At 40.1% G+C, this 12480-nt stretch overlaps 1 protein-coding gene across 7 annotated transcripts in view; it reads right to left on the bottom strand.

Annotated features, from left to right (window-relative positions):
- The window catches only part of SPATA13 (spermatogenesis associated 13), a 351835-nt gene that overhangs the window by 100260 nt on the left and 239095 nt on the right, over nt 1–12480 (bottom strand). The window contains exon 1 of one of the 7 annotated variants that reach the window (XM_087436292.1): nt 9205–9501. The exons of the other annotated variants lie outside the window; for them this stretch is intronic. Coding sequence (XP_087292418.1) covers nt 9205–9213 — 9 coding nt within the window. The 5' untranslated portion in view covers nt 9214–9501. Of the gene's footprint in view, nt 1–9204; nt 9502–12480 lie in introns of those variants that run through there. 7 annotated transcript variants of the gene reach the window in all.

The following is a 12480-nucleotide window of genomic DNA, read 5'->3' as shown; positions in this document are numbered from 1 at the left end:
GGCTCAGTGGCTGGAGGCCACATGTTGCAGATGGTGCAGGGGCTGGATTCATAACCTATGAGGTTTTATGTCCTAAAAATATATAATACATCTCCCCAAAACACAGTCCTTTCATAAAGAGCAGAAAGGGTCCTTTAGGAAGGGGCACCACCCATCACACCCTCTGGTTGTTACTTAGCAACGTGCTGTTGCAGGCACCCTTCTAACTTTGCTGAGCTACAGAAACTGCTGGTTTCCATGCCCTAATGCTCACATGTGGGACAGGCCTACACAATATTCCAGGCTCGGCAGAACGAGGACAAAGAGAAGAGACTGTAAAACAAAACGCACCTACTTCCTTGCTTAACCACACGTCCAGTTTTAAATTTCAAACAACACTTAGGAAACTACTGTGAATTGCCACAAGAAAGAGAAAGAATAACACCTCTACAGTAATCCCAAGCCAAAGTTAATAACGCATTAGTGGGAGACTCTTGTGGATTTTGTTAACTGAGTTTAAACGACTTAATGGCAAAGGGTTTCAGAACATCCAGCAAAGCAATCTGTATCTGAAATAGGCTTGCTACTTTATTATAAAGTGACTTTCTATGAGTCTACATCTGTTTGGGGGTGGGGGAGGCCATGAGGACCTGACATTTAGTACAGTCAGTTTAGAAACAAAACAAGGTAACAGGAGAGGCAGGTGGGAAGGTAAGGAGTTGAAAGAGCAACAAATCTGCTTTTAAGAAACCAGATGTATGTTATTGGGGGACTTGAGCCCAGGAGAAAAATCTGCTGCCAGGAGACCCCATGCACACTGAGATACACAGGAACACGACGGAAAGTCCCAGGCATCCTAGTAATTTTGGAGGTATTAAAGGCCCCTCTCTAATCTTTATACATATTTTAAAAATTAAGCAGAAATGGAAATAAGCAAAGGATGGCCACCTTTCAATATCAAACCAGAACAGGTCCAACATGTTCACCCAAAGGTTATTTCATTCTCTGGGAGAATGTATGTTATTTTGACTTGCTATTTACTACCGACTAGGTAAATTGTAGATTAATTTGTAGATTATTTTTGTCCCATAGATGTGCAAATAATTTCTGCTTGCAGAAAAGATAACCGCTGGTTATCTTCTGGTTATGGTTTTACTGTAGGACATTAACCAGTTTGTCCCTAACTGCAAACATTTCGGCATGCCATTCCTGGCAGACTATATAGTCTCTGCTCCTCACGGTCCATAAACCAGCTGCTACACCCTGCTGGTTCTCTCACTAACGAGCTAAACAAACCTCTGATACATGCTCACAATGGATCTGTAGGAGAGTCATGTTTTCACATTTTGAAAATTGTACTTTGATATAGTTGATCTATATTCAGTCACCATTGTCCCATTTACTCTTCCATCTTTATAACTTCTTTCTACTGAGTCTATATTATGTCACAATTTTTGGCACTATTATTGTACATTCAACTATTTTATCATATGAATATTATATGTAGCAGTTATGGAGAGTAAAATTAAAGACATATGCCTTCCTCTAAATATGGGTTTTTCCTAAAGACTGAAAAATCATAAAAATTAAACAAATAAAATAAAAATAAAAAGTTTTATCACAAAGTTAAGATTTCTAAAGAACCAAGTTCTGCTTTTCCAATACATTTGATCACAACTCGTAATCACAACTCGTAACCACCTGGCAGCTGGTTGCTCACCTCAGACTCATCTCTTCTCCTCAAATTGGTTCTCTTTTCCTAGTCACTCCAATATTCTAGTCTAATTTAAAAATCATGCCTAGAGACTGTAACAGACCATTTACATGTTTGAACAAACAGGCAAAGAAGAGAACAGAATTATTTTAAAAATGAACTGCAATCTTTACTTGACTTCCTAAAAACATCATAACCCATAGTGACGATTCTCAAAAGCCTCTTTTCTCCTCTTCTCTATTTTTCTACCCTCTAAGAGCTTTCTATCTTTTCTACTTCTTTTGTTTTTCTATATATTATTACTATAGATATTATATTGCAGTATATTACACAGACCTACTTAGCTTCCATAGCTTTTAAATATGTTTGTTCTCTTTGCTCTACTCATTCTCCAGATTCCATATCTAAAGCCCTCTCATGTAAAAAGATCAGGAACGGTCTAATGACTCTTGTCTTTGCTCTGCATGCAATTCCAGTTACCTTCACTTCACATACGAGGACACTGAGTCCTAGAGACTTAACAGAGAGGTCCAAGGACACACAGTGGAAGGCCTGAGTTGAACAGTGATGGAATAACAGAATCTGACCTCTTCCTCACCATACTTCACTGCCTCTCGAAACTGATCTGGTTCTAGAAATTTCCAACATGAACTTAACCTTGCATGATCCCTTGGGGGAAGCAAAGTGAAGCTTAGAAAGGGTGAGTCACTTGACCAAAGTAATACAGCAAGTGTAAGAACTGGGACATAAACTTAGGTCCTTTTAGCTATAAAACTGTCATCTTCAATGATTTATTCACAAATATTTAAGCATCCTGCCCAAAAATCTCTTTCCACAGCATCCTTGTGTCTTTTTCATTTTATGTTGCCTTGTACTTGACTTTTTGTATCATGTCTTGGTGCTGTTTCTTCAAGTACCTTGTAGGATCTTAAAGAGAATAGATAACATCTTTATATTTCTTATAGCAATAAGAAATCAAGGATTTCTTATTGCAAGGATCAATAAATATTTATTAAATGAATGGATGATGTGAAAAGGATAGTAAAAATGTGTTCTATGTAAATTGGAACATTTTTTAGCGTGCTGGGGGAAGGTGCAGCTATTTTTATCTGATGTTATGTAATTTAAGACTATTTTATATTAAAATAAATATTAGCTATCTATTATGTAAATATTATGAAACAGAATATAAACTCACGTGAATGTTAAAGACTGCAGTGTGACACTTCAAGGTAACATTTGCTTCCAAAAACAGGCCTCTTGACACTACGCCTTCAACCCTTTTGGGAGTAAGCCTTGGTTCTCACTATCATCGCCAGGGCTTCACTGAAAACACCAAAAGTACTGACCATGATGCTCCTCCACATTTGGGTAACATTGGAATCTCTTAGAAAAAGTACCCCAGACCCCCTAAGATTTTCTGAAAACTCTGCATTAAGTACTGTCACTTTAATTGAGTTTCTTGGCACCAAAGAATTAAACTTAAATGCAAACAGAGGCACTAAAATTAAGTTGCAGTTTTCCCTATACAGTGGTCATCCAGATAATATGGAACATGCCTAATTAGTTTTCAATTTTTTCGAAAACAAAAACACAAAATTTACAAATTATCGTAGTAGTCAAAAATATATCCCTAATCCTACAGAGGGCTACTTGCCATTAATCCAAAACATCACTAAGCTGATACAGTCAGCCTTTCCCCTTTCACCTGTCTAGCCAACGTGTTAACAGGTGTTAATATGTACCTACATTAACCAATTTAAGTTCTCCCATGTTCTCCAATCTCCTCTCCCCAGGGAAGTGAAACTAGCTATTATTAAAGTGAAACCAACAAATCAGTTACTTGGGAGACAGAGAAAGAGAAACAAAAATTCTAGAAAACCCATCTTACACATAATCAGTGCCTGAATAATTAGCCGTTTACTACGATACTGCAGTTTGCCAGACAAGCGTTGGTGAGGATGTGGGAAATGAGGATCCTCTCACATCACTGGTGGGGTATAACATGGCACAGCTACTTTAGAAAACAGTCTGGCAGTTCCCCAGAATGTTAAACACAGAGTTATCATGTGACCCAGCAATTCCTCTCCTATGTGTATACCCAAGAGAACCAAAAACACACGTCCACACAAAAACTTGTACATGAATGTTTATAGTAACATTAATGGCTAAAAAATGGAAACAACCCAAATATCCAACAACTGATGCAGGTATAAACCAAATATGATATACCCATAAATTTGAATATTATTTGTCCATAAAGAGGAAGTACTGATACATGCTACAACATGGATGAACCTTGAAAATATCCTAAGTGATAAACCATATATCTGATAAGGGGTTAATATGCAAAATATATAAACAATTCATACATCTCAACAACAAAAAAAACCAACAACCCAATTAAAAAATGGGCAAAAGATCTGAACAGACATTTTTCCAAAGAAGATATTCAGATGGCCAACAGGCAGATGAAAAAATGTTCAATATCACTAATTATTAGGGAAATGCAAATCAAGAGTACAATGAGATATCACCTCACGCCCGTCAGAATGGCTATATTTAACAAGACAGGAAACAACAATTGTTGGAGAGGATGTGGAGAAAAGGGAACTCTCATACACTGCTGGTGGGAGTGCAAACATAGTGGTGCAGCCACTATGGAAAACAGTATGGAGATTCCTCAAAAAATTAAGAGTAGAACTACCATATGGTCCAGCTATTCCATTGCTGGGTATTTATCCAAAGAACATGAAACCATGAATGCGTAAAGATACATGGACCCCTATGTTCACTGTGGCACGATTCACGACAGCAAAGACTTGGAAGCAACCTAGGTGCTCATCAAGGGATGAATGGATAAAGAAGATGTGGTATATATACACAACGGAATAGTACTCAGCCATAAAAAAAAAAAGATAGAATCTTGCCATCTGCGACAACATGGATGGAACTTGAGGGTATTTTGCTAAGCGAAATAAGTCAGAGGGAGAAAGTCAAATACCATATGATCTCACTCATAATTAGAAGATAAAAACAACAATAAACAACCAGAGAGATACAGAGATTAGATTGGTGGTTACCAGAGGGGAAGAGGGGATGGAGGAGGGCGAAAGGTGTGACTAGGCACATGTGCATGGTGATGGAGGGTAATTAGTCTTTGGGTGGTGAATATGATAGAATCTACACAGAAATCAAAATATAATGATGTACACCTGAAATTTATATAATGTTATAAACCGATGTTACCTCAATAAAAAAATTAATTAAATAAAATAAAAAAAGATGTCTTAAAAAAAAATTATTAGGCCCTTAGAGTTTCATTCCCAGCCTTGACTGACAATAAACTAAGATGTGTATATCAAAAAAAAAGAAAATATCCTAAGTGAAAGAAGCCAGTCACAATAGGCTAGATATTATGATTCCATTTTTATGAAACGTCCAGAACAGGCAAATCCATGGAGACAGAAAGTGGGCTAGTGGTTGCCAGAGGCAGGGGAGGGGGAAATGGGGAACGACTGCTAACAGGTATGAGGTTTCTTTTTGGGGTGATGAAAATGTGCTGGAATCAGACAGTGGTGATGGCTATACAACTCTGAATGTACACTAAAACCATTCAATTGAATTATAAATGGGTAAGCTTTACGGTAGGTAAATTACATCTTAATAAAACTGTTAAAAAGCTGTACTGTCCACTTCTCATGAATTTAGTCATAATTCACCCTTATAACACTGTTTTGCCTCCTGCTCCAATAAACAAACATTTTGTAACTGTCTCTCAGGTAAGAAAACCATTGTGAGCTCCTTGCATGGGTACAGATGAAATCATTGATGAATGCCCTGCAGGTGCAGTCAAGGTTCCATATACCTTTAAGCAGGTAGAACTTTTAATAGTGTACAAGTGATTCAGCCATAGAATAAACAGTAGTGTTAAAAGAGGAAACCCTTGTCCTTTCAGCTTAATGCAGCAGCCCAAATCAGTCTAGGGTGACACGCCAACTATGCAGTTATTCGCAGGACCTAAGTTCTAAAACTTACAGGTTAAGAAGATGTAAAATAATCATCTTTGAAAAGCCACTTGAGAGGGAGAGGTGGGATGAAGAATCAGTTATCCATTTCTTTGGTCTATGAATTACTCAAACGTCCACAGGAACCAACTACAGTAAGTATCGAGAGCTCCCATCCTATCTCCCTGCCCACGGCTCTCATCTTCCACAGGCTGGTGCTCTCGGTCAGCGGTTCTCCAATTTTTGTTCCAACAATGTGCACATCCTCCTGCAAAGAGTCTGGGAACTCTCCCCTCCAGTTCCTGCCCTACTTTTGCAGGCCATAAGGAAAAGAGAAAGCTCGAGGTGAGTGTTACCTGCACGAACTTTTCTTTTCTTTCTTTAAAGAAAAAATCATGTTCTGAAACATGCAAAGTTCAGGACACCTGTAAACGCACATTTAAATCACTTTATATATTGGCACTCGTCTCACTAACTAGCATTTCAGCCCACTCCGTGTACAACTGCAGTCTCGCCAACTAGAATCTCGGTTCTGTGAGGGCCCTCGATATGTGTGGGTGAAACTCCCAGAGGTCATGTAATTGTAAGGCACCAAGACTAGTGAGGCACCATCAACAACTCTGCTGCTGACACATGGATGCAAAGGTGACAAGATGAACCTGCAACTTGAACAGCTGAGAGTGTAAGTCTCCTCTACTAACTCTTCTCGCATTTCTGCCTCTCTCTTGTGTTTCCATAATCCTCAGAACTTCCTCCCTTCTAGACTTATGTCAGTGTAATACAATTCTCTGATTACTTATCTTACTGTGCGCTACCCAGAAACTCTATGAGGGATGAGACCAAATGGATCTTGTTCATCGTAGCTTCACCACCTCACATGTTTTTATTCGTGCCTCTGCCTCCCTACACTCTTGAAACTGCTCTTGCCGTATTTTTGCCAAATCAAATGCACTCTTCTCAAAGAGACTCCAACTTGACCTCTCTGTGGCCTCGGACATTCTAACTATTGATTCTTCTTGAGGTTTCTGAGATGCCACCGTCGGCTGAGTCTTCTTGTTCCTATCTGGTTGCTCCTTATCCAACTCTATGCATCTCCCGGTCTTCTCTGCCCGGCCATTCGCAAGGTTCCAAACTCACCTCCTTTCTCCAGCCACTTGTGCCTGACAGACCACTCCACTGCCCACTCTTCTCAGCTCCAGGTTAAACTCTCCTAACAGCTGAGGCCAATCTCCACCAGGACTCACCTCTCACACTCATTTTCAACCAAGTTCAAGTCCTCTTCTCAGCAGTCCCCCAATACAAACCGTCTTCTGTTAACACTACCTCAGTTCTCCCAGTTGTTCACGCCCACAGCCTTGAGAACACTGGACTTCTTCATCTCTCTCCCATGTCCTCACCTGTTTTCCACCCTCACCACCCAGGTCTTTGAATTCATGCCCTCATGCCCACTTCCTCTGCCACTCCCCAACTCAGAGCTACATTGCTTCTCACCAAGATCTGTTTTTATTTTTCCATTTTTCTACTCTCCAATCCATTCAGTGCCCAATGTCACATCCACAGGTTAAGTTCCTGAAGTGCATGCCCAATCACAGCCAACATCCTGCTCCACAACTTTCAATGGCTCCTACCACTTCCTGGATCAAAAGTCAGTCTCTTCAACCTGGCCTTCAGGGCTCTCATCCTTCACACCCACTCTTACTTTCAACTATTTTCAAAAACTTTAAGGAGCTCCTATGATGTGCAAGGCACAGAGCTTGGTGTTCTGAGAACAGCAGAAAGAATAAGGAATCATTTCATCTCACGCTATCTCCCTACAGATTCTCTAGGCCACATCAACTTGGACTGCCTGCTTGTCTCTGAAAGTGCCTCCTACTCCCTTGCCTCCATTTACACTGTTCCACCCACTCAGAAGGTCTTTTTTCCCACGTTAGCCTCTCAAAATCCTACAAGATCTTCAAGATATGCCTGACATGACATGACCTCCTACAACCATACCTTTCTCTTTGCTTCTCCACCACCCTGACCCCAAATGCACCCTGGGAGTGGATAGACAAGCTCTGTCCTTCGGTGTCTGTGGCAGGGGACTCAGTCCTAGTGAGAGGAGGATAGCTGTGCTTTCATTCCACACCAAAGTGCCCACCACATTAAATACATACTAACCACAACTTCAGGTCTGGCTCTTAGCACGCGTTTAATGTGGCGGCACTTAGGCGTGGAAGAGACACAGGTGTTAAAGAGACGTTGGGAGTGAGTGGGGACAAGGTGAGAGGTGAGGCCGTGGGAATGGCTGGAGCTGAGAAGGAAGAGAGTGCTGGCAAGTGACATTCTGAAGAACACCTCCAGTTCGTGTAAGGAGGAGAAAGAGGAGGCAGCACAGAGCCCGAAATGACAGAAGCAGACTAGGAGAGCAGGCAGTACAGTTGCCAGAGTTTCAAGGAGGCAGAGATTAACAATGGTCAGGGTTGCAGAGAATCAAGTTCCAAGAAAAGGCCATTGATTTGAAAATTAAGAGATCACTGTTTAACTTAGAATATTCGTACTTTCATTACTTGGATGAAGTACATCAAATTACATCAAATGCAAGGGCTCTAGAAACAAACGCACGGGGAGGAAGAGGGGTGGCTGTTTTCCAAGCCCCTGCCAAACTTCTGGAAGAGGAGGGTGGAGAGATGCAGGGCAATGAGTGCATGTTAACGAAGCTGGCTGAGAACTGGAATGGCCAGGACTACCCAGAGAAGCAGTCACCAGACAACCAACGGCTGTGGCTCCTTCATTGAACTCCAGGAATGACTCATGTGCAACTTGGGGCAGTGATGATTCTGCAACTGAAAAAGAGGTCTGGTTTCGCCTATTACTTTCCCCTTTCCTTGGATAGTGAAAGAATTAATGGGCTCTGAAAGCCTGGAAGTACATGACCAGCAATAGTACAGGTGACATTGCTTTGAAAAAGGTAGTTTCCCAGCAAAGTGTCATAACATAGAAGTGGGTATTTGCTGGAACAGCCTCCTAAAGGAAAAGGATTAATAAAAGACTCTTTGTTGATTCTGCTCTATTTGCATAAACCCACACCTACACATCTGACCCATACGAAGGCTCTTTGAACTAAACGGCATATGAAGTGTGACTCTATAGAAACGAAATTGCTTTCTTGATAAATTAGGCAATTAGAATTTCCTGAGGAGATACAAAGCCAAAGGCACCACTATCTCCTAGCCTATCTCTTGGTGTTGCTTTCTTTTTCTCTCAAATTGATTCTTCCCAATTTTCAACAGTTCCACTACCCATTTCAAACAAGTTGCCCTGTGGAGCACTTCTCTCTAAAAGCTGTACCTTCCATGCAGAAAATTAATGTGCCTGCTACATTATTATGCTTTGCTTTTGCTTCCTGAAATTTAAGGCTGAGAATTTCTGAAAAGTAACTTCTCTCTAGCTATGTGGCCTAGCACAGTAGCATGATTTAGACCCTGGTGACAAACTAGAATCATTTTTAGGAGCGAATCTTACCTTTCGCATCAGAGTGCGTTGCTGAGGTTCTATCTGTGTTCAGCTCTGGGACCTGAGGGTATTCTGTCCTCGGTTTTGCTGGGTTGTTGCTGCTGTTTCACCTCCCACACCCTTCTCTGAAGACTATTATCAGCCCCTGCAACCAGAGGACACGAGGCTTTGCATATCCTTGACATACCCTAAACTTCTGTCCTTAGTCACACTATTAATTTCTAATTGCTGGTGTGGCATCTAATTTTCCTGTGGTTACTCCCCAACTTTCTAATTTTCCACTTTTACCTTGTAATTAACTCTACATCATGTGAGCAGGTGGAAGAAAGTTGACTTTTTCTCCACACCCACAGGTAAACTGTTAACAGCCATATTTCCCATTTGGTGGTGGTGATGGTGAATTTTATGTATCAACTTGGCTGGGCCATGGTGCCCAGTTGTTTGGTCAAACACCAGTCTAGATGTTGCTGTAAAGGGCTTTTTTAGATGTGACTAATTACCCTCCATAACATGAGTGGGCCTCATCCAGTCAATAGAAGGCCTTAAAAGTCTGAGGTCCCCCGAAGAGGAAGGAATTCTACCTCAAGATAGCCTTTGGATTCAAGACCACAACATCAGCTCCTGCCAGAATTTCCAGCCTGCCCACCTGCCCTGCAGATTTTGAACTTACCATCCCCCACAGTGCATGAGCTAATTCCTTAAAATCTCTCTCTCTCTCTCCCCTATTGGTTCTGTTTCTTTGGAGAAACTTGTTAAATCCAGGTAACTAGAAACCTTCAATAAAAAGCATCATATGATCTTTGAAATGTCATGCCTATTATGTTAAAACCAATGATTTGTTTAAGGTTTCTGAAATGAGACTATATTAAAAGACTAGATATACAGAATTGTCAATAATCATGATGTCAAAAATTATAGAAGGCTACTAATGGATTTAAAATTAAAGGAGTAATTATTTCCAGAGGTAAAATAAAAGCCATAACTTAATTTGGCCCTTTCAGATCTCAGTCCCTTAATTCTCTGCACTGGTTTATTCCTTACTGAATGGATCTCCAGGTAGCTTTGGAATAAATTATAGCCTTGAATCAGGAAAATCTAAATTATAGGCCTCTAAAAATCATACTTATGGTAGAACACTGCCATGATAAATAAAATCCCTTGTGAAAAAAATCTTTCATAAAGCAAGCAATAAAATTTCACTGAGTGCCTATCATGTGTGTTGAGAACTATTATAAATGAAAGCATTTATTCTACAGTCTTTTGTAACACAAACTAGCATCTACTCAGAGCCACAAACACATGTCACAGTAAGGTGCACTGGTCTCCATTATTAGGAAAGGCTTATATTAAATTACATAAAGGGGAGAAATGTCTAAATTGGTAATAAATACAACTACAGAGTAGCTCCCCTGGAGAAGCAAAACCTAATGCTATATGAATGCACTTTTAAAAAGACTGATTCCAGTGGCTGTCCTGAAAGGTGTTAGCTATTTCTGAGGAACAACTAATACATCTACTCAAATTCTGTAATAGTAAAGCAATGGTCACTTTCTGTAGACTCCACCACTTGACCCTAAACTCAGAACATTACTAAAACAATGGATTTCCCTTTAACTCTGATCTTCATTAAGACAACAAAAGAACTATTTTGTCTAAAAACAACAGACTGGACCCATCCTACCCTTCCAAGTCTCCAAAAAGCCACTAAAGAGGTCACACTAACAGTAGGAATGATTTTATTTTAGGACCAGTTGCTCAGCGGGAAAGCTCAGACCATGAAATTATTAGAGCTTTGAACTTTGTCCTGCACAGAACACAAAAACCCACTAGTGTGATTTGTAAGTTCATGCTGTTGCCTGGCATTAAGTTAATGTATAACAACAATTACACATCACAGAGAGAAAATCCAACAAGTTAAATATACACTCTAGAAAAATCAAAACTGGCAACAACAAGAAAGAGATCACCTTTACAGGTGAGTTGGCCCAATTTGTAGGCTTTTCCCCCACTCTCCCATATATGTGTTTACATTTGCTTGTCATGAGTGCTGAGGGACTGACAGTTGCTGGGCCCTCCTGTGATCCACTCTACAGGGGCAGGTTCTGCTGAGCTGCATGGTTTTGGTTTCAACAGAAAAGCAGTCTGACTACTTGGGTTCAGGAAGAACCAAAAATTCTTCCCAGAGAATTTTCTGTATGTGGAATTTCAACATGCAAATGAGTTTAACATTGATTTCTCAAAATAAGTCATTCTCAGCAAGCACTGATACCAGATACCTGTTCAAACAAGCAGTCAACATAGGCCACAAATAAGGAAAAATCCACGGAGCTCTGGTCACTCTTCACTTAGCACTCTATTCTATGCTATTTCTCACAACAATCCTGTGAAGGAAATTAGTTTTTCTGGTGACTTATAATAAGTTACCTAATCTCACTGAGCTTCAGTCTCCCTTATACAGTGGGAGTAATAATGTCTCTCAATGTGTTGTGTGTAGGAAGTGAACCAATATATGAAAAACCTAGGGTAGCACCATTTCAGAGGAAGCTTACGTGATTATTTTAAGAAATCACACAGAGCAAAATCAGGATTAGAATGAAAGCTCCAAATTTCTAAGCCCAGTGTAGAGAGGAATACAGGTCACGTCCCTCCCTCTCTCAGCCCAGGTGCTGACAGGTAAGCCATTGTCAACCAGTGGAGAACATCATGAAGAAATGAAAGCCCTGACTTGGACCTCTCTGAAAACTTTCTGCATAGAATGAGCTCCAACTTTTGGAGATTACGCTTTTTCACGTATGGAGTTTAAGGAGTGATGATGCCTTAGTCAGATATTTCCAGTTCTGCCATCAACCTTGATTTGGTTTGATGGCAGTTTTCCAGAAGGAAGTAGGGAAGAATTATGTCCATCCTGAAGGAAATTTGTATTCATTATATTTCACCTATATTTGAAAAATTTATGTTCAATTTATGTGATTCTATATTTGAAACATTCTGCCCTCTGCTAAAACAACCTCAACATGCAAAGAAAGAAAACTAGATGGAAAAATTTAGACTTAGTAAGAGAGAGTACTGGAAAGAACAATAATAACCCCAAAAGAAAGGCTTTAACCTTACTACTTTGAAGTCATCCATGCATGTAGCAATCTTCTGCTGCCCTTTCTAGCAAGTTACCATGAATAAGGAATACATGTGAGTTGATGTCTTTCTTCAGAAACTTCATATTGCTGCTGATCCTAAATGCAGCAATAAAAACAATGGTGCCCACTGTGTGCCACTAATCCTCTGTGA

Source organism: Ceratotherium simum, chromosome 10 (assembly GCF_057802395.1).
Source record: "Ceratotherium simum simum isolate JZ-2026a chromosome 10, ASM5780239v1, whole genome shotgun sequence".
Lineage (NCBI taxonomy): Eukaryota > Metazoa > Chordata > Mammalia > Perissodactyla > Rhinocerotidae > Ceratotherium > Ceratotherium simum.
This window is presented reverse-complemented; position numbering and strand designations above follow the sequence as displayed.